This window comes from Pistacia vera, unplaced genomic scaffold, assembly GCF_008641045.1.
Source record: "Pistacia vera cultivar Batoury unplaced genomic scaffold, PisVer_v2 Contig498, whole genome shotgun sequence".
Lineage (NCBI taxonomy): Eukaryota > Viridiplantae > Streptophyta > Magnoliopsida > Sapindales > Anacardiaceae > Pistacia > Pistacia vera.
Genome location: NW_022196332.1, coordinates 1,332,334 through 1,354,308, shown reverse-complemented (window position 1 = coordinate 1,354,308; position 21,975 = coordinate 1,332,334). Strand labels below are relative to the sequence as shown.

The window sequence follows — 21,975 nt, the reverse complement described above, 5'->3', positions numbered from 1 at the left end:
CCAAAGTTGTGAGTCCGTTGATGCGTATGCACTGGCTTGTAGACTCGGATGAGAGGCCTTCAATAGGATATGTGTATGATGGCATGTACAGAATGAGGATAGGGATCAAAGAAGTTGTTTGAGAACAAGAAAAATTTGTACAAGCCTTATGCAACAATTATTAAGATGCCCTGGGATAGGATGTTGCACCGTGATATTCATGCAGCAGCATATTGTTTGAATCCTGCTTTTAAATATGACGAAGATACTTTTTCCAAAAAACCTGAGGTCATGTATGGTTTCCTTGACACTATTGATAGTAAAGCAAGTGCATTCAAATTGAGCAAGACAACGTTACTGGAGGAGAGTAGATTATATCGAGACCGTCTAGAAAGCTTTTTTCGTGAGCTTGCTCTTCAAACTTGCAAAACTACACGGCTGGGTATGTAATAGTTATTAACTTTTTAAGTTATGAAATTGTGTTTATTTCTTATGTAATTTATACTTTTATTCTCAATTAGATGAATGGTGGAGGACATTTGGGTTTAGTACTCCAAATTTGCAAAATTTTGCAATCAAAATTCTAAGTCAAACTTCAGCCTCTTCCAGATGTGAGTGAAATTGGAGTGTTTTTGAACGCATACATACTAAAAAGAGGAACAGATTGGAGCATCCACCGTTGAAAGATTTGGTTTTCACTCATTATAACTTGAGTTTGCAAAATAGGTACAGTAAAACCTCTCTATAGTGATACTCTATATAAGAATACACTCTACATAGTCATAAAAAATTCTAGTTCCAATTTAGCATAGTTATAAATAAGAATAAACTCTACATTGTAATAAGTTATAATTTTTTTAATTCCCACCTTAAGGAAAGTCACCTCCACATAGTAATAATTATCTATATATTACAAAAATATATATTTTATGTTACATTAAAAGTTAAGATGAAATAAAATATTTGTCTAAAGTTGTTTCAGATAATGATTTATGCTTTGGAGTTGTTACCACATTTTTTAATTTGTGAGTACGTAATAACTCGATAGCATGAACACCTTCTTGTTGAAGCAAAAATATTTTTAGCTTCTCAAGCATGTTTAGAGCTTCATAGTACGAAACTTTTCATATTTCCATACTATCATCCTCAAGATTATTTCCTTTCTCTTCTTATTAAATTGTAGCAATGACTACTTCTTTAGTTAAAACATACATGATTTGTTGCTCATTTGGATGATCGAGGAAGACATTAGTATCCATTCGATTAGTGCAATGAAGTTGTCGAATCTGATCACTCAATTATGCAATCACTCTTTTATTCTCCTCATCCACTTCATTTATAACTTGTAATTCATCGACATCGGAGGTTCTAATTTTGTAGTGCTTAAAACCATTGACAATTGTCTGTGGCTTCACATCAATTGACCATGCATCAACTGCATTTACAGTTCCATCAATGACACTTATTTTTGTTAGTTCCAAGACATGATCTTCTATCCGTTTCAAAAGTAGACAATTGAAGCGCTGAATTGAAATCATAATACTACTAAAACATGAATTAAAATCCTAATATTGTAATACTAAAACATGAATTATAAAATAAGAAATCAAAACAATAATTTTTGTAACTACACCTCCATTAAGTTATAACCTCTTTATAGTAATAAAATTAGTTCATCCCACCATTATGACTATAGAGAGGTTTTACTGTATAAAGCCTTCTTCATTTTGTTATTTTCAATTATGTCTTTATTGGTCATGATTTGAATATTTAATTCTACTATTTCAGGAGTTGTTACAAGAAAATTACATATGATCCTATTGATTATGAGAGTATTGATAAAACTGAATGGTGGATAGTTGATGAGGAAGAGGAGGTTGGTGAGCTTAATTATGATGAATTGGAACAATCATTATATGGAGAACGAGTTATTCCTATAGATGGATCACCTTCTTATTATGACTCAACAGATGCTTCAGAAGGTTGTTTACAATTTTTTAAACAGTTTCAATTTGGTAGTAGCTAGTTTATATTCAGTTAGTATTAAATAGGAAGATTTAACTTATGGTTTTCCTTTTTTGCCAGAATTTTTTGTAGATGATGTCGCGGATGTTAATAATAATGACGATCATCTGTCAGGTGGTGTGCGAATTGTGAATTTTAATTGAGGATGGAATGATGGATTGAAGACCATTGGGTGAAGATCATTTTTTGTTAAAATGTTGAAGTGTTGACTTGAAAGTTGAAACAACTATTATGTGATTTTTCTTCCCTCATTTTGTTATTTTGATTTGTAATTTGTTGTATTATTGATTTAATGATGTTTGATGATGCTTTGCTAAGAAATTTTTATTCTGGAGTTTATGATTTGGAGCCAAATTCTGGAAATTGACATTCTGTGAACAGTAATTTGCTGATGTCAGCATGATGAAGTCACCGGTTGAACCAGCTGGTTCAACCAGTTGAATTGGTCGACCAGGGACTCGGCCACCTTGCCAAGTTTTGTCCCAGGTTGGTTTTTAAAACATTGATCAGAACCATCAAATCACAGCTAGGTGAATCGGAATGGGTTGAAAGATGTTGTTGTTGCCGCCTTAAGTTTAGTCCCTTGATCATCCAAAGTATGTGTTCCATCCACCATGGAAAAGGAACGAGATCACCAATTGATAAAATAGTGTTTCTGTTTTATATGAGAAAACAGAACCTTCAAAAAGAATGATAATTCAGAGTTTAAGAGGAGAATTTTTTTTTATTATTACTTATCAAACCCTAATTGTTTTAGACTTTATATAGTCTTACACATTATTCTAATCATAAGAGGACTCTAGTTGCCTAATTGTAATATAATTGTCTAATTCGAAAGATATTCTAATTATTCTAATTAGATAATAGCATAATCCTAACAGAATACAATGGTGTCATCGGGACTTGTTGCTGCATGATATGAATATTTAAACTTAGGTAAGTAAATCTGTGTTTATCTTATTTAATTAAGCTTATTTTTATTTATTCTATTTGTTTACGGATGATTGCTATGCTGATTGCTGAACTTAATCGAGACTCTCAGGTACCACACTTACTAGTTGTTATTTGGTAGTAATTATTGGTAATTAATTAATATTAATATTGGCAGGGAAATATCGTTCCCAAAGCATCAACATTTCCCTCTGGAATCAAAGCTTTATCAGATTATGTCCATGGCAAAGGGCTAAAACTTGGAATTTATTCTGACGCTGGGTATCAAATTTATTTAGAGATTTCATGCATGCTTAATTAATTATTTATCTTATTAATTAGTAAGTAATTATTTTTTGGTGAAGGACTCAAACGTGCAGTAAAACTATGCCTGGATCGTTAGGCTACGAGGAAAAAGATGCAAAAACCTTTGCTTCTTGGGTACAACGTATAGGGATTAATGTTGATTTAATTACGTTTTGCATAGCATTAATTTTGTTTAATTAACTTACACAGAGAATTGACTACTTAATGTATGATAATTATGAAAATATGAGTACAAGTCCTAAGGAAAGGTATAATGTAAGATTTAAATAATTAAATTACTTAATCAAAAGAAGATTTAATAATCTTGTATTTCGAACAGGTATCCCATAATGAGTAAAACATTACTAAACTCAGGTAGACTCATATTTTTTCATTATGCGAATGATGAGATTAAGATATCAATAATGCTAGGGACACCGAAAAATCTGCACCGAAATTTTGTACCGGCCTACGTGTAATGCATTTCTAATTTTTTTAACAATTTTTTTCTAGTGAACGGCCGTCCATCAAATTTGGACGACCGTTCACTCACATGGACGCCCGTCCATATTATATGGACGGGCGTCCATATACAAGGGACGGGCGTCCCCATGTAAAGGACGCCCGTCCATAAATAAATTTTTTTATAAATATTTGGGACGCCCGTCCAAACATAAGGGACGGGCGTCCATTCAAAATGGACGCCCGTCCATTCATAATGGACGCCCGTCCATTATGAATGGACGCCCGTCCCTTATGTTTGGACGGGCGTCCATTCATAATGGACGGGCGTCCATTATGAATGGACGCCCGTCCCTTANTGTCATGAAAAGAACGTTTATGGGCCTGGCACTATATGATAGGCCTTAATGCTCCTCTTTTAGCTATCAAATATTTATAATAAATTGAATCTTTTCTTAATTGAAACCTAGTAAATAACGTGTATAAACTAATTATATAAACTATTATGTATAAAGTGACGTGGAAATTATACATGTTTGACATATTATTTCTTTTTTTTTTTTCTTAATTTATCTTTAAATTAAAGTCATCTAATCATATTATAATACGTCAATTTATATAAAAAGTTAATATATATAATGTTATTCAAAAATTAACATTCAAGGTAAAAAAAATTGTTAAGAAACAATCTTAAAACGCAAATGAATATTGTAATATCAAATAGCATATCAATTGAGACGATATTTTTTAAACCTAAAGTATGATTATTTGATTACACGTTGCATATGGGGATTGAGAAAGCACATATTCATCAAAGTTTAGATGGAATTTTGGAACTTGTAGCAATGGTCATGAGGTTAGCTTCAAGAATGGTCATGAAAATGAACATATTAATCAAAGCAAATGATGAATATGGCTATTAGACGAACAATCCAACAAGCTGATATACTGTAAAAAAACTGTTTTAATTTAATGTAAATTTGTTAAGATCCCACATCGAAATCTCACATCCATCAATTGTAATACTTAAGTCTAAGGGTTCTCCCGTCTAACAAGTCAGTCTTTTAGGTTAGATTCTCCATTGGCTTGAATTTTAACATTGGTAATGCTTTCGTTGAATGTTGGGTTATTAAAATGGTCACCTATCCAACACATGGGATGCGGTCTTTTGGATTGAGCTATCCCTTGCAGCACATTAATCATCGCACCTTGTTGAATTTGTATTTAACATGCGCTGTAAAATGTAATGGTCTCCACTCTCCAGCAGTCAAATTAATTTTCAAACACCAAATTTCCAGCAATTCTTAGTTGTTATGCAGAGTTTTTATTTAATAATTGAAGTGCAAAATCTCTCACAATAATACCTTATAATGACNCACTAGAAAAAAATTGTTAAAAAAATTAGAAATGCATTACACGTAGGCCGGTACAAAATTTCGGTGCAGATTTTTCGGTGTCCCTAGCATTATTGTTAAGATATATATGTCTATATCTTTTATTTCAATTTAATTAACTTTCTTTTAAGAAATATATATATTAAATCAAATGTACAGGGGACAAGAAGACCCTGCAACTTGGGCCCCAAAAATTGGAAATAGTTGGAGAACCACTGGAGATATTGGTGACAATTGGGACAGTTAATTAAGCTTTTACATTAAACTAATTAAATAATTAATTAACTAAATTAATCTGACCCTCTGGGGTGGAGTGGAGCAGTATGAAATCTTTTGCAGATCAAAATGACAAATGGGCATCTTATGCTGGACCTGGAGGCTGGAATGGTAATTAACCTATTTAATTAAACCTATTAATTAATCACTAATCTCACAATATCAGTAATGGGTTTGGTTAAATCATTCATCGTTATTAGTAAAAGATTCAGCCTACACAAATGGAAAAAAATATAAATATTATTGTAGGTTTGGGCAGGGCCTTTGAGTGGCACTATGGAATAGAGTGTTAATTGGGCCTAATTTATCAACTGCGGTCAAAGCAAGAGATTTATGGGAGGTGAGATACAATTTACTTATTTATTTATGGATTATTATAAGACATTTTTATTAGAAAAAATAATGAGAAGACACTTAACCGATTAACTAAAATTTTTTAAATGATTGAAATATACATGTGTAAGTGATTTTATTGTTTTTAAAAAATAAAAAGAAATAAAACAATATACAATCAATGAAATATTTATATTTTAGTTTTAATTTTTTTTAAGGTTTTTTACTTATTTTATTTTAGTTTTGATTTTTTTTTAATTTTTAATTTTATTCTATATTTTAATTTAAATTTTTTAATACATATTGTTAAATTTTATAATTTATATAACTGTATATATTTTATTTTATTTTTAATTTCAACAATGTGTATGTAAATTTTATTTCTGTTTTTTTTTTTTTTTTTTAAACAATAAAATCACTTACACAATAATATATTTCAACCAAAAGTGTGACTCATTATTTGATTACATGTTGCACTTATTCATCAAAGTTGAGATGGAATTTTGAAACTGTGAAAGTAGCAATGGGATGTGCATCTCCGAGCTTCAAGAATGGTCATGAAAATGAACATATTAATGTGCTAATTTAATGTAAATTAGCACATTAATCATCACCCTATGTCGAATTTGTATTTAACATGCGCTGTCAAATCTCTATTTTTCTTCTTTTGGGATTTCAAGAATATCAAGATACCCCCGCATCTCTAAGCCCTTTTTCTTTTGGCACTCATTTTCCAGTAGATTGATAATCCTTATCTTCATCATCTGATTCACCGACTAATTCATAGTCACCTGGTTCTGGGATTTCATGAATATCAAGATGCCCCCGCCGAACTGCATCTCTAAGCCATTTTTCTGCTGGGTTTGGAATATGCCCCCACCGAACCAAATCGCAAAGCATCTCTTTTTCGGTCCGGCAAATCCTTCGCCCATCATATTCTTCATCTGATTGATAATTTGCTTGATAATCTGATTCTCCACCTGATTCAGCATCCCTGGCCAACCCATATTTAATAATCGCGTCCTCTAGGATCCACGCTAACTTGTTTCTCAGGTCTGATATGAAACAACAAACGGTTAAATCACACATAATTTAAATCCCAGAAATCCAGTACAACATTTTTTTCAATCTAAGTTTCGAATTTTTCCAAAATAAATCAAACCCAGAAACCTTTCATAAATCCTAGCTGAGAATTCTACCAGAATAAACTTCAATTTCAATAAAAAGAAAAAAAAAATCCAGAAACAGAAAACTTGCTTTCACTTTCCTCCATTTTCCCACCAACCAAACACATTCAAAACACAAATATAAAATTTTTTACCTTTATTACCCACATCCTGAACATCGAGAGACACGTCCTTCTCCTGGGTTTGAGCTGCCAATGTGGATTCAGCAGCGGAGGCAGGGAGGTCTTGGTCAATAGAGGAGTCGTTTGAGTCGGACGAGTAGAGTCTGAGTGGAGACCGAGTCGAAGCAGCAAGTGGAATGAGTGATGCATTAGGGTTTCGATTCTGCAGAAGGTTTCGCCTAAGGAGAGAAACATTTTTTAGCAGAGTTCGTCTCATTTTTACTTGGTTTGTGAATTTTATCACAAGCTTTAAGGGCCTGTTTGGCTGGTCACCAATAAGGCAATAACTGATTCTGGTCACCAGTGGCAGTAAGGCAATAACGGATTCTGAGATTTGCCTCCATATTAAATTATTAATTCTAAAATGAAAAAAAAAAAAAAAAAAGAGCCTGCTGTGTTAATTAATGATTTTTTTTAATCCATAAAATCTACAAAAATGCATTTTTAAATTGTTAATTTTAAATTTATTATCAAGAGATTGATACTAGAATATCCTGTGAATAAGAAATTGATGTGGTCAATGTTATTAATTATAAGATATTATTTATTTCTTAAAAGTTATAGGATATTATTTCTTTCATAATTATAAGATATTTTCTGAAATATTTTGTAATTAATTCTTTTATTCTTTCCTTGTAAATGTTCTTATATGCAGTCTATATGTACTATAGATGATGAATGAAAATCATCAGAAAATTATTTTACAATTATGTTTATTGATATTTATGTTTCAAATGTATTCTCGAAACTATTTGATGAGAAAAATCCATTTTTTTGGCTTTTTTTACTTATGATTCCCATTACATTTTACCTAGGTTATGCCTCCAACTCAGAACTCGCTAAATTTTTTTATTTTTTATTTTAAATTATTCCATAAATTTAATTAATCTTGTTAATTGTACAAATTTAATTAATGAAATTGTAATTTTATGGTTCTATTTAAAAGTTCACTTTCAACTTCTCTTATTATATCATAAGGTATCCCAAATCCATTAACAAAAATACCAAAATAATCAATTGCAAGTTCATAAATATGTAAAATTAGTCCTAATGATTTTACATTTATACATCCAAACAAACAAAGGATAAGCGTGAACCAAACTCTAACAAAAGTATAAATGAACAAATCATTAAGGTGGTGTTCCGACTAGTTATCTTGCTCGGAATCAAACTCTTCTTCTTCTTTGACATGATCTTCCTCTGAATTTTTGTGTCTAATCTCTTCCATCAATTCATCATCACTCTCTTCATGCTTCCCTGCCAACTTCCTACTCAAAATGGCTTCAAATATTGATGGTATGGCCTCTTCATCTCCCTCAAAGTACTTCTCTATTCTCCTTTTAAGCTCTAGTATTTACAAAACAATTTAACACTAAATCAACATAAATAAACAGAGCTTGATAAACAAGTAGAATACAGAAGCAGCCATGAATAAGAAGTACATGCTACTCTTCATAAACGAGTTAGTTCAAGTATGTCGAACATTAAGAAGCCAAAATCGATCTAAGTAACCCAGAATAAAAAATAAAAAATAAAAAATTACATATCTTACAAGTCCAATCAGAGAGTTTTATAATAAAAGAAAAAAGCTTTTCATTTCTTCTCTCTACAACTTTCTCGGCAACCAAACAGAAGACAAATACCAGTTTTACCTTCGTTGCTGACATCCTCAACATCTGCGCCGCCATTATCGTTCTGAGTTCGGGCAAAATTGGATGAATCAGACTCGGATGTATAGAACCTGACTGTCGGCCGAGCTGAAAAAGCAAGTTGAATGGGTGAAATTTTATGGCTTGCGTTGAATTTGGGAGGAAAGAGAAGAAAATTGCGAGCGTAGAACAGAGTTCGCTTCATAGCTCCTTTTAATCCTTGCTAGGGTTTTAGGCTTTATCAACCTTTAATTAATTCCAAATTTTCTTTTAGATTTTATATTTGAGATCGACAGAAAAGAGAACGCAATAAAGCAACGGCAAATGGCCCGGGCCGGGCCGTCTTTCTAAAAAAATGTCAACACAGGATTCCCACACTGGGCTGAGTTACGGCCCAATAGATGCTCCTTCTGGGCTAGATATGTCATGAAAATAACATTTATGGGCCTGGCACTATATGATAGGCCTTAATGCTCCTCTTTTAGCTATCAAATATTTATAATAAATTGAATCTTTTCTTAATTGAAACCTAGTAAATAACGTGTATAAACTAATTATATAAACTATTATGTATAAAGTGACGTGGCAATCATACATGTTTGACATATTATTTCTTTTTCTTTTTTTAATTTATCTTTAAATTAAAGTCATCCAATCATATTATAAATATGATCGGATGACTTTGCACATTGGCCACACAATTCAGTTTTTTATTTGCCCAACAAAACAAAATTCTTCTACTTAATATATATAATGAAAATTGGCTTTTTGGGCATGCTACGAACAGAGTAGTAAATTTGGTGCATTTCTATATGTTTACTACATTCCATTTTCTCTGAATTGAATAGAGCCAGCATGTTGATGAAGTGGTAGGCCAGCGTGTATCTTGATGAAGTTCTTTCTCATTTCAGAATTTAAAGAAGTACTGGCTTTGGTAATCACTTGTTATCTGCATTTCTTTTCTTTGTTATTTTACAGAAGTAGCGAAAGAAATTGGATAAAGTTTAGATCCCTAAGTTTGTCATAGAAATTCAACTCTTTTTTTGTCAATATTTTGAAATATTAAGATTCTGGATATTAAACAGAACGACAAACTAATAGTGAAATAGATCGTCAAACTCTAGGTCTAGGTTCATGAAGAGCGTAAAATGTATAGGGGTTTCATAAATCATCGAAATGATATGGGTTTTATTAATAGAACACGAAACTGAATAGGCAAAGTAAAAACATAGGGGTTCATCTGATACATCGTAAAGCTGTAGGGGTTTATTAACCCGTAGCAAAGATATAGGGTTTATACGAGTGTAAAACTATGGAGAATTATAGGCACGGAGTAAAACTATAGGGGTTCATCAAAAAGACTAAAACAGGTGCTACTATACTGTGTATAACTATAGGGGTCTCTGGATACATGATAAAATTAATTTAATTAAAGGGGATCATGTAATATAGGCTAACAGTATAGGGGTTTATGAGTAACGAGGTATAACTATAGGGGTTTGCAAGAAGGTCAAACTTTAGGGGTTTCTTGGTGCAAGGTCAAACTTTATGGCTTTAAGTGGAAGATAAAAGACTAGGGGTTTGTTTGGTTTGAGGTAAAATTATAGGGGTTTATTAAAGTATCAAGGTTTCTTTGAAATATCGTTGTACCCACTACCAAGAGCCAATGCCAATATGTAACCTTCCCGGTAAGGATGACCTCTACAGCAACATAAGTAGTCTCTGCCGAAGGGAACATTGCAAACCAAACAAAGAAACACCCTGTTTCTCTTTCTCTCTCTTTCTCTGTGATGAGGCTGTGATGATGATGATGTTGTTTAAGTCAAATGATCGGACGGTGGGAAGTCTTTGCACATAATGGCGAGGCAGCTTCTAGGTATTTTTGAAAAATGCTTGTTGCTGCAGCCATTGTGGTAAAAGTTTCAACCTTTGTCTGATAAAAGGCGAATCTGAGCCTCCATACTTGTTCAAATTTGAATAATTTTTCTGGGGTTTAACTACAGTTACGCTCTTTAGATTCAGGTGGTTGAAAATGATAATTCTCTCTCTCTCTCTCTCTCTTAATGAGGCTGTGATGAGTTTCGGCCCAATGGATACTCCTTCTGGGCTAGATATGTCATGAAAAGAACGTTTATGGGCCTGGCACTATATGATAGGCCTTAATGCTCCTCTTTTAGCTATCAAATATTTATAANATGATAGAGGAGAGTACAAACTTAGCTGATGTCCTGGAAAGGAGTAGAAACTTAGCAATGATCCGAGGTAGAAATGAGATGTTACCACTTTACATGGCCGCTTTGTTTGGCCATAAAGAGATGGTACAGTTCCTTTATGAAGCCACTGATGACAAGTCATTATATGACAACGACCGCATTGAATTGCTTATCACTCTAATAAGCAACGGTTTGTATGGTATGTAAAAGGTATTCTTTATATTTTGGCTAATTGTAGTACACTTGATATCTTTTAAATTGAATTTTACAATGTAAGATTGAAACCTTTTGTATAGGATTGAAATTCCATGTATGGTGGTCAGATTAATATATCCTCCCGTGTATGTTTTTTGACAAATGTCCCATTATTCTTTTAAGGAACACTGTGAATTCCCATCAAGAGACATATGATTTGACAAAACTAATGAAAGAACCCTTTCATAACACAAGTGGCTTGGTGAATACAAATCCGAAAATTTTCCTTCCATGAAACATAATTAATATAGTATTAAGTATAGCAACTGCATACTTCCACTATTTAGAATTGATACTATCTAATGATGGTTGTTGTGTTCTCAGATGTTGCACTGGATTTGCTAGAGAAACACCCAGAGTTAGCCGTCGCTTGTGATGGAAATGAGGAGACAGCATTGCTTGCCTTGGCTCGAATGCCTATTGCCTCTCAAATTCAGCAAGGATTTTGGAGACAATGTGTCAATTTGTGTTAGTCTCCTTTAATCTTTGACATATTCAGCATGCCTTAATATATAAGTTACTGTTTTTGGTTTTATAGTTGAAATATATGTTTACATGACAATTGTGATTAGGAGCGCGAACAGATATGAAAATTTGCACTTTAACCTTTCAGTTTTAATTTTTCCTTTTGTTTCAGAAACCATTTTTGCAAACCTGCTATTACTAAATATTTTCATACTGAGCAGCACCTTTTGCCAAAGAATAATTTGCAAGTGTGTTCTAACGCTAAAGGATTTTTATGATATATTTTCAGACTGCTAATTTATCTTGATTATTGCAATATAGAATTTGTTCTGGACTTTTCACAAATCAAAATTTTGGCCATATGGCATTTATGCAATAACGTGATTTCTTTTATAGCATAATGAAGTGGTATTGTTGTGGTTACTGTAGGTTACATTGCTGGACATTTTTATTGTGTGACTCAGAGTGTTAATCAAATTCCTAGTTCAACTTGACCATTACATATATAGTTAAGTATTGCCTAGAAAATGTTTTCCTTGCAAATTGTTTAGGTAGTAAATCTCCTATGTTCTTTTACTTATTTAGAATTAATTGCAATGACTTCTGTCATTGTTAACCGGCCTAAAGATTTCTGTACGCTGATGTTGGCTAATCAAATTTGTAGTTTCAGGTAGCAACACCAAGTTGCCTCCTAAAGCACTTGAACTAATCCAACGCCTTTGGGAACAAGTCATATTGTCAGATGAGACTGCAATTTCAAATATTATTAAAACTGCCCAACAACTGATATTTGTTGCTGCAGAACTAGGAAACATTGAGTTTCTAATTATACTTATACGTGAATATCCTGATTTGATACTGGAAGTTGATAAAAATAATTATAGCATATTTCATTTTGCTGTTATGAATCGTCATAGGGGCATCTTCAAACTCATACATGAGATTGGTACTTTTAAGGATTTGATAGTTGCTTCCAAGGATAAAAAAGACAATAATATCTTGCATTTGGCTGGAATGTTGGCACCACCAGATCGGGTCAATGTTGTATCAGGAGCTGCTCTGCAACTGCAGCGAGAGTTGCTGTGGTTTAAGGTGAATATTACGGTTCTCCTTTGTTTAGAAAGCAATATTCGTTACGCTAACTGATAAGATCTTTTACAACATTATTTGTAGGAGGTCAGTAAAATTATGCATCCATTGGATGCCCAGGATAAAAACAGTGAAGGGAAAACTCCTAGAGCTTTATTTACTAAGGAGCATGGAGAATTAAAGGAAAAGGGAGAGAAATGGATGAAGGACACTGCAAACTATTGCATGATTGTGGCAACTCTTATTGCCACTGTGGTTTTTGCAGCAGCTTTCACTGTCCCAGGTGGCACCAAAGACGAGACAGGGACTCCTCATTTTATTCAAAAAACTTCCTTCAAAATTTTTGTTATATCAGATGCAGTTTCACTAGTATCTTCCGCATGCTCCATCTTAACCTTTTTATCCATTCTAACTTCCCGGTATGCAGAAGAAGATTTCCTCTCACAGTTACCAAAAAAGCTGGTTGCTGGATTTGCAACACTTTTATTATCAATAGCAGCAATGATGGTAGTGTTTTGTGCAACTATTTTTATTGTTTTCAAAGATGGAGTGCTGTGGGTTCCTATTCTTGTTATCGTAATCGCTTCTATACCGGTACTTTTGTTCACTAAGCAACAATGGTGTCTCCTGTTTGATGTGGTGCGTTCTACATATGTAAGTAGCTCTCTTTTCCAGCCACACAAACGTACCCTTTTCTGCCAATGGAAAGCAATGGAGTCGAAGAAGAGGAAGTAACTCAGTGTACTGAACAAGTAATGGTACTACACAAATTTTGAATCTATTTGTCCATAATCTGATGCTGCAACTCTCAGGTCCTGTAAGCCATTGAAGTAATAGTTTGATTAAATTGAAATCCTTGACTACGGGACTCACTCCATATATTCTACCATCCCTTCATTATTTATTGGAAATGCAAGTACAGGAGGGGAAGTAAATCAGAAGTTAATCATGCCCTGAGTACAGGAGTGTAGGTTAGTTTTACTCACAATTCATTACATTTAAGCCTAATTTTAATGACAATAACACTCATTGAACAGTATTGTTTAATTTATCAAATCATAAACAAATCTGAGCATATTAATCTAATTTCAAGGGGGCCGACCGCCCTGCTTCAAATTCAAACTGTATTTTGAAAGACATTAATGGCATTTACTTAGTATTGAAATCCTTAGATGTTGAGTTTATCGCAAGAATCCCAAACTCAAAACACCAAATCTCACATAATTAATCAAGAATCAAACTGCAAAATCAAACAAGAAGACAATAATTTTTACCATGGTTCACTTATCCAAATTGGATAAGCTACATTCACATTGAACTCCAATAAACTTGGGGTTCACTGCACTAGAGATCAAGATTCGTTACAAATACAACTAGATTGAACTCAATCAAATCACTCACTCCCTGTAATCCTCTCAAATACTCACTCGTAATCTTTCTTCTATGAGAATACTAACCCAGATCCTTACAACCTGAAGGAAACACAACCCTCAAACACGATTAAAACAATCACACCAGATTACAAGTCTACGAGAAATAAGAAATCAAAAACCCTAACAAAGAAGAACTCAATCGCAAAAACAGAGAGTGTAAAGGCTGTGTAATTCGACTGAAGGGTATTCTTTTATACTTGCACTGTTGGAGAACCTTGGCTGTCAGATTTGCGAAGCAATCATCCATAGGATCAATCTTGTAGCTTTATTATGAGACAGCATTGTTTAAGTAATATCCAACTACACCGTTTTGTTCTTCACCATTCAACATTGGATTTAATAGAATAAAGTATGCAATAAAAGGAAGCGGGGTACATGTAAATAGCTAGACTTATGTACTTCAATTGTCAATGAAATACATGCCTACAACGGGTTGGACCATGGAAAGATCCCCATAAGAGACTTTTCCAGTCAATGTAAACGGCAGAACTAGAACCAAGAGCCAAGCGGTCCCATCTCTTAATATCCCGCTTTGAACTTTCTCAGAAAGCAGAGGTGTCAGTTTCTTCAATTATATGAATAAAGTTTAGTGTGAAGGCGTTGATCAATCCAATTGCATACGTGGGTCAAGTCAGTTCCTTAAGATTTTAATAACCAAGAGCCACAAGAAAACGAGGCAGCGTTAGTGAAGTTGGTGGAAGAAGATCGCAGCCATCAGTTTTCAAACACGAGAAAATAAATTTGCTCTTTGTTTCAACTTTTTCTTTTGACAATCCAATCATTTTACGGCACTACATGTTTGGATTTATAATTCATCTTGTTCTTGGTTGTAGTTGCTTGGAGGTTCAAAGTCTTTTATCTAATTGAGCTGCTCAGAACCAGAAACGGTGATGTCCTAACTCCTAATAAAGCACTACATTCTTTTGTTGTTCTTTTTGTTGTACTACTGATTTTGCTTGTTCTGAGGCAGTACTTTTCATTGAAGATAATGATATTGAACAACCTTCCTTCATCACAATATGGGAGGGGACTTTCAATTCAATCTTGTTTCCCTGAGATCAAATCTGTTGCAAATTCCTCTTGCAAATCTTCTGGGGAAGATGATGCAAGCTTAGGCATATTGTCTGACGATGACTTGAGCCTGAAAGATGCTTTTGGGCCAGCAACATTTGATCATGGCCATNTTTTTATTCCAATTAATAATAATAATAAAACCATGAACTTTAGTAAACATTTCCCTCAGAAAAAGGTATCCTCCATTTTGATAACTGAATTGAATAGCAAAATTCAAGTTTTAATCCAAAAGCAGAACAGTGTTTCCTCAACGTGACGGGGACTGAAGTTCGAAGTCAGTGTCGGACTCAGTGAACGACATCGGCGAGTGGGTCTGAGATTTTGGCGCTTGAACGCCGTCGATATGCGGAGAGGATGAAAGCTCAAATGTAGATCTGCAGAGATGTTGTTGTGATCATGCGTAGTGCGATTTGGAGAGTCAAAAGATTAATGAGTCGATCAGAATGTTTCCATATTTGTGCGGTGGAAGAAGAATGTTGAGTATTGCAAGTGAAGAAGACAAGTATAGCATCGGACTCAAAAGTTACTGAAAACAGAATATTTTATTGTGAAAAAAAATGTATATATTTTTTGGGCAAGTTTCAGTGGTACAGTTGTAATATACTGAAAACAGAGGGTTTATCAATAAAGGGTGTTCCTTTTCATTGTGTGGATGGCTACTGTGTAGTTCTTGGTCTTGGGTTAGAGAGAGAGAGAGAGAGAGAGCTGCTGAGACTTCTGTTTGAGTTGGTGATGGTGTGGCATTGTTCTTCTCTCTGCCACTACTTTACTTCCCTTTTTCTCAGCTTTCAGCCTCGTTATTCCCCTCTTTGCTCTTCACTTGAAGCTTTTCGTTCTTCATTTTCCCATTTCGAGCTGGGGATTGCATCTTAAGCCGTAAAAAAAGGTAAGCTTTTTGAAACCAGTTCTTCTTTTTAATTTATATTTTTGTTTCATTTTGTCAAGTTTCCATTTTTGGTTGTTTTAGGACTGCCATTGTCAATAGCTTTGGATACTTATCAGTCTTACCAAGAGGGCAAAAAAGTTTCAAATTTTTTTTTTTTTTTTTCATTTTCTGTAGAATTTTCCTTGTAATCCTTAAATTTATGCTAATATTTGTCCAACTTTTTGTATACCCAGTAATTGACGCTTAAAATTTGCCTGTGCAAAATGTGCAGTTCATAAAAAAGTCTGTTTATGAAGGTCAGAAACTTTTTATCATCTAGATCGAAATATCGTGTAGTGGGGAGAAGGTAAAGTTTAGACTAAGGTAATTTGCAATGACCTCCCTGAGGTTTGAGGAATGTTTAGCTGGACCATAAAGTTGTTAAATTGTAAGGAGACCTCATTTCAAGGCCTTTTATTAATTATTAACAATGTAAAGAAAAATTTGAGGGCTATTAAGATGATTTAAGATGACAATTTTTCATTAATATACCTGGAAGGGGAGGTCTTCTACATTAAAAATTTGGATCTATTAGACACTTTCCCCAAACGAAGGGGAGGTCATTGTCAATACCTCAAACATGTAAAGCACCAGTTACATTGTTATGTACTCTGTAGTTGTGGTAGAACTACAGTAATATAACTGTAAGTTATACTAAACATCAAAAGTAATGACATCCTGAAATTCAAAGATTCGCATTATTTGATGAAATGCATCTAATGTCTTCTTCTTGCTTTACGATTCTTTTATACTATGGATATAATGTTAGCAACACTCTTGTTTCTCATATGATATTATCTGCATCATTCATTTATATATGGTAATTTACTAAAAGTTGATAAATCATAAACATTTAAAATTCGATGGAAGTATTATTTTGTAAAAAAGAGAAATCTATCCAATTCACCTTATCTAACAAATATAAGTTCATTGTAGGTTTCAACAATGCCGACTATGAATCATGAGGGATACCTTTGCATCCAGAAATGGTTCAAATGAAGAAGTTGAAATTGTTATTGCTTCACCTTATGTCATGGCTGGTATGCTTAGATTTTAACATGTGTTATACCTGTGCTATTGTTTTCTCTCGATGGATTGTTTACTGTGGGGAAAATCTTTTAGCTTCATTACCAATCACTTTGGCAACTTGGCAAGAAACTGTTTTCCAAAGGCATGAATTTGCTACTATTTATTGGTGCCTATATGTGTATTTTATACATATTTTAAAGATCAACAATTTTATTGATAAAAATTGTTATAAATCTTCCACTTGACAGACAAGCAAACAAGAATTAGACACTTAAAATTGTATCAAGCTGCACTAAGTGGTGATTGGAGCATGCTGAGAGGTATTTACAAGAAACATAAAATGATATAACAGCGAGGATATCGAAGGAAGGGGACACTGCTCCCATATTGCGCTGCGCAGAAGCAAACTGTTTTTTTGAAAAAGGGTAGATAATATATAAGAGGATTTAGCTACTACAAATTATGCAGGCAAACAGCTTTTTGTCTTGCTGCTGTGTCTGGAAATGTGGAACTTGCTCAAGTGATGATGAACAATGAAAAAAGAGGATTTAACTACAAAGAAAGGAGCTGGAAAAAACAGCTTATGTCTCTCTGTGGAGTCCCAGATGGTGGAACTTCCCAACATGATAGAGGAGAGTACAAACTTAGCTGATGTCCTGGAAGGAGTAGAAACTTAGCTGATCCGAGGTAGAAATGAGATGTTACCACTTACATGGCCGCTTTGTTTGGCCATAAAGAGATGGTACAGTTCCTTTATGAAGCCACTGATGACAAGTCATTATGTGGCAACGACCGCATTGAATTGCTTATCACTCTAATAAGCAACGGTTTGTATGGTATGTAAAAGGTATTCTTATATTTTGGCTAATTGTAGTCCTTGATATCTTTTAAATTGATTTACAATGAAGATTGAAACCTTTTGTATAGGATTGAAATTCCATGTATGGTGGTCGATTAATATATCTCCCTGTATGTTTTTTGACAAATTCCCATTATTCTTTTAAGAACACTGTGAATTCCATCAAGAGACATGATTTGACAAAACTAATAAAGAACCCTTTCATAACACAAGTGGCTTGGTGAATACAAATCCGAAATTTTCCTTCTATGAGACATAATTAATATCTATTATGTTTAGCAACTGCATACTTCCACTATTTAGAATTGATACTATCTAATGATGGTGTTGTGTTCTCAGATGTTGCACTGGATTTGCTAGAGAAACACCCAGAGTTAGCCGTCGCTTGTGATGGAAATGAGGAGACAGCATTGCTGCCTTGGCTCGAATGCCTATTGCCTCTCAAATTCAGCAAGGATTTTGGAGACAATGTGTCAATTTGTGTTAGTCTCCTTTAATCTTTGACATATTCAGCATGCCTTAATAATAAGTTCTGTTTTTGGTTTTATAGTTGAAATATGTTTACATGACAATTGTGATTAGGAGCGCGAACAGATATAAAATTTGCACTTTAACCTTTCAGTTTAATTTTTCCTTTGTTTCAGAAAACCATTTTTGCAAACCTGCTATTACTAAATATTTTCATACTGAGCAGCACCTTTCCAAAGAATAATTTGCAAGTGTGTTCACGCTAAAGGATTTTTATGATATATTTCAGACTGCTAATTTATCTTGATTATTGCAATTGAATTTGTTCTGGACTTTTCACAAATACAAATTTTGGCCATATGGCATTTATGCAATAACGTTATTCTTTTTAGCATAATGAAGTGGTATTGTTGTGGTTACTGTAGGTTACATTGCTGGACATTTTTATTGTGTGACTCAGAGTGTTAACAAATTCCTAGTTCAACTTGACCATTCATTATAGTTAAGTATTGCCTAGAAAATGTTTTCCTTGCAAATTGTTTAGGTAGTAAATCTCCTATGTTCTTTTCTTATTTAGAATTATTGCAATGACTTCTGTCATTGTTAACCGGCCTAAAGATTTCTGTACGCTGATGTTGGCTATCAAATTTGTAGTTTCAGGTAGCAACCCCAGTTGCCTCCTAAAGCACTTGAACTAATCCAACGCCTTTGGAACAAGTCATATTGTCAGATGAGACTGCAATTTCAAATATTATTAAAACTGCCCGACAACTGATATTTGTTGCTTCAGAACTAGGAAACATTGAGTTTTCTAATTATACTTATACGTGAATATCCTGATTTGATACTGGAAGTTGATGAAAATAATATAGCATATTTCATTTCCTGTTATGATGTCATAGGGGCATCTTCAAACTCATACATGAGATTGGTACTTTTAAGGATTTGATAGTTGCTTCCAAGGATAAAAAAGACAATAAATCTTGCATTTGGCTGGAATGTTGGCACCCCAGATCGGGTCAATGTTGTATCAGGAGCTGCTCTGCAACTGCAGCGAGAGTGTGCGGTTTAAGGTGATATTACGGTTCTTCTTTGTTTAGAAAGCATATTCGTTACGCTACCTGATAAATCTTTACAACATTATTTGTAGGAGGTCAGTAAAATTATGCATCCATTGGATGCCCAGGATAAAAACAGTGAAGGGAAAACTCCCAGAGCTTTATTTACTAAGGAGCAGGAGAATTAAAGGAAAAGGGTGAGAAATGGATGAAGGCACTGCAAACTATTGCATGTTGTGGCAACTCTTATTGCCACTGTGTTTTTTGCAGCAGCTTTCACTGTCCCAGGTGGCACCAAAGACGAGACAGGGACTCTCATTTTATTCAAAAACTTCCTTCAAAATTTTTGTTTATCAGATGCAGTTTCACTAGTATCTTCCGCATGCTCCTCTTACCTTTTATCCATTCTAACTTCCCGTGCAGAAGAAGATTTCCTCTCACAGTTACCAAAAAAGCTGGTTGCTGGATTTGCAACACTTTTATTATCAATAGCAGCAATGATGGTAGTGTTTGTGCAACTATTTTTATGTTTTCAAAGATGGAGTGCTGTGGGTTCCTATTCTTGTTATCGTAATCGTCTTCTATACCGGTACTTTTGTTCACTAAGCAACATGGTGTCCCTGTTTGATGGGTGCGTTCTACATATGTAAGTAGCTCTCTTTTCCAGCCACACAAACGTACCCTTTTCTGCCAATGGAAAGCATGGAGTCGAAGAAGAGGAAGTAACTCAGTGTACTGAACAAGTAATGGTACTACACACAATTTTGAATCTATTTGTCCATAATCTGATGCTGCACCTCATCTAGGTCCTGGCCATGAAGTAATAGTTTGATTAAATTGAAATCCTGACTACGGGACTCACTCCATATATTCTACCATCCCTCATTATTTATTGGAAATGCAAGTACAGGAGGGGAAGTAATCAGAAGTTAATCATGCCCTGAGTACGGGTGTAGGTTTTTTACTCACAATTCATTACATTTAAGCCTAATTTTAATGACAAAACACTCATTGAACAGTATTGTTTAATTTATCAAATCATAAACAAATCTGAGCATATTATCTAATTTCAAGGGGGCCGCCGCCCTGCTTCAAATTCAAACTGATTTTGAAAGACTAATGGCATTTACTTAGTATTGAAATCCTAGATGTTGAGTTTATCGCAAGAATCCCAAACTCAAAACACCAAATCTCACATAATAATCAAGAATCAAACTGCAAAATCAAACAAGAAGACAATAATTTTTACCATGGTTCACTTATCCAAATTGGATAAGCTACATTCACATTGAACTCCATAAACTTGGGGTTCACTGCACTAGAGATCAAGATTCGTTAACAATACAACTAGATTGAACTCAATCAAATCACTCACTCCCTGTAATCCTCTCAAATACTCACTCGTAACTTTCTTCTATGAGAATACTACACAGATCCTTACAACCTGAAGAAACACAACCCTCAAACACTTTAAAACATCACACCAGATTACAAGTCTACGAGAAATAAGAAATCAAAAACCCTAACAAAGAAGCTCAATCGCAAAAACAGAGAGTGTAAAGTGGTGTAATTCGACTGAAGGGTATTCTTTATACTTGCACTGTTGGAGAACCTTGGCTGTCAATTTGCGAAGCAATCATCCATAGGATCAATCTTGTGCTTTATTATGAGACAGCATTGTTTAAGTAATAACACTACACCGTTTTTCTTCACACCATTCAACATTGTGTTAATAGAATAAAGTATGCAATAAAAGGAAGCGGGGTACATGTAAATAGCTAGACTTATGTACTTCAATTGTCAATGAAATACATGCCTACAACGGGTTGGACCATGGAAAATCCCCATAAGAGACTTTTCCAGTCAATGTAAACGGCAGAACTAGAACCAAGACCAAGCGGTCCCTCTCTTAATATCCCGCTTTGAACTTTCTCAGAAGCAGAGGTGTCAGTTTTCTCAATTATATGAATAAAGTTTAGTGTGAGGCGTTGATCAATCCAATTGCATACGTGGGTCAAGTCAGTTCCTTAAATTTTAATAACCAAGAGCCACAAGAAAACGAGGCAGCGTAGTGAAGTTGGTGGAAGAAGATCGCAGCCATCAGTTTTCAAACACAAAATAAATTTGCTCTTTGTTTCAACTTTTTCTTTTGACAATCCAATCTTTACGGCACTACATGTTTGGATTTATAATTCATCTTGTTCTTGGTTGTAGTTGCTTGGAGGTTCAAAGTCTTTTATCTATTGAGCTGCTCAGAACCAGAAACGGTGATGTCCTAACTCCTAATAAAGCACTACATTCTTTGTTGTTTCTTTTGTTGTACTACTGATTTTGCTTGTTCTGAGGCAGTACTTTTCATTGAAGATAATGTATTGAACAACCTTCCTTCATCACAATATGGGAGG

General features: G+C 34.1%; 2 protein-coding genes across 3 annotated transcripts; one reads left to right on the top strand and one right to left on the bottom strand.

Annotated features, from left to right (window-relative positions):
• Window positions 1-8,192: 8,192 nt before the first annotated feature.
• LOC116105336 lies at window positions 8,193-8,908 on the bottom strand. Its single transcript, XM_031391768.1, has 2 exons — window positions 8,706-8,908; window positions 8,193-8,400 (listed from the first exon to the last, which is right to left on the bottom strand). The coding sequence occupies exons 1-2, from the start codon at window positions 8,905-8,907 to the stop codon at window positions 8,201-8,203; spliced, it is 402 nt and encodes a 133-aa protein (XP_031247628.1). The 5' UTR covers window position 8,908; the 3' UTR covers window positions 8,193-8,200.
• Window positions 8,909-10,903: 1,995 nt separating this feature from the next.
• On the top strand, window positions 10,904-13,740 carry LOC116105392 (ankyrin repeat-containing protein ITN1-like). Of its 2 annotated transcripts, none has more exons than XM_031391823.1 (4): window positions 10,904-11,125; window positions 11,495-11,638; window positions 12,300-12,727; window positions 12,809-13,740. In XM_031391823.1, exons 2-4 carry the CDS (start codon window positions 11,584-11,586, stop codon window positions 13,457-13,459), a joined length of 1,134 nt encoding a protein of 377 aa, XP_031247683.1. In that variant the 5' UTR covers window positions 10,904-11,125; window positions 11,495-11,583; the 3' UTR covers window positions 13,460-13,740. The 2 variants fall into 2 exon arrangements, with proteins under 2 accessions (XP_031247683.1, XP_031247682.1); XM_031391822.1 differs by having other exon boundaries at window positions 10,904-11,114; window positions 12,809-13,737.
• The last annotated feature ends 8,235 nt before the right edge of the window (window positions 13,741-21,975 follow it).

Bases quoted from the DNA above. Each gene is read 5' to 3' on its own strand.
- LOC116105336 (XM_031391768.1), bottom strand. From the start codon at position 8,907: ATGAAGCGAACTCTGTTCTACGCTCGCAATTTTCTTCTCTTTCCTCCC. The intron at 8,401-8,705 runs GTAAAACTGGTA...TGTAAATACTAG, and splicing joins TGAGGATGTCAGCAACGAAG to AGCTTAAAAGGAGAATAGAG.
- LOC116105392 (XM_031391822.1), top strand. From the start codon at position 10,955: ATGATCCGAGGTAGAAATGAGATGTTACCACTTTACATGGCCGCTTTG. The intron at 11,639-12,299 runs GTTAGTCTCCTT...TCAAATTTGTAG, and splicing joins GAGACAATGTGTCAATTTGT to TTTCAGGTAGCAACACCAAG. The intron at 12,728-12,808 runs GTGAATATTACG...CATTATTTGTAG, and splicing joins GAGAGTTGCTGTGGTTTAAG to GAGGTCAGTAAAATTATGCA.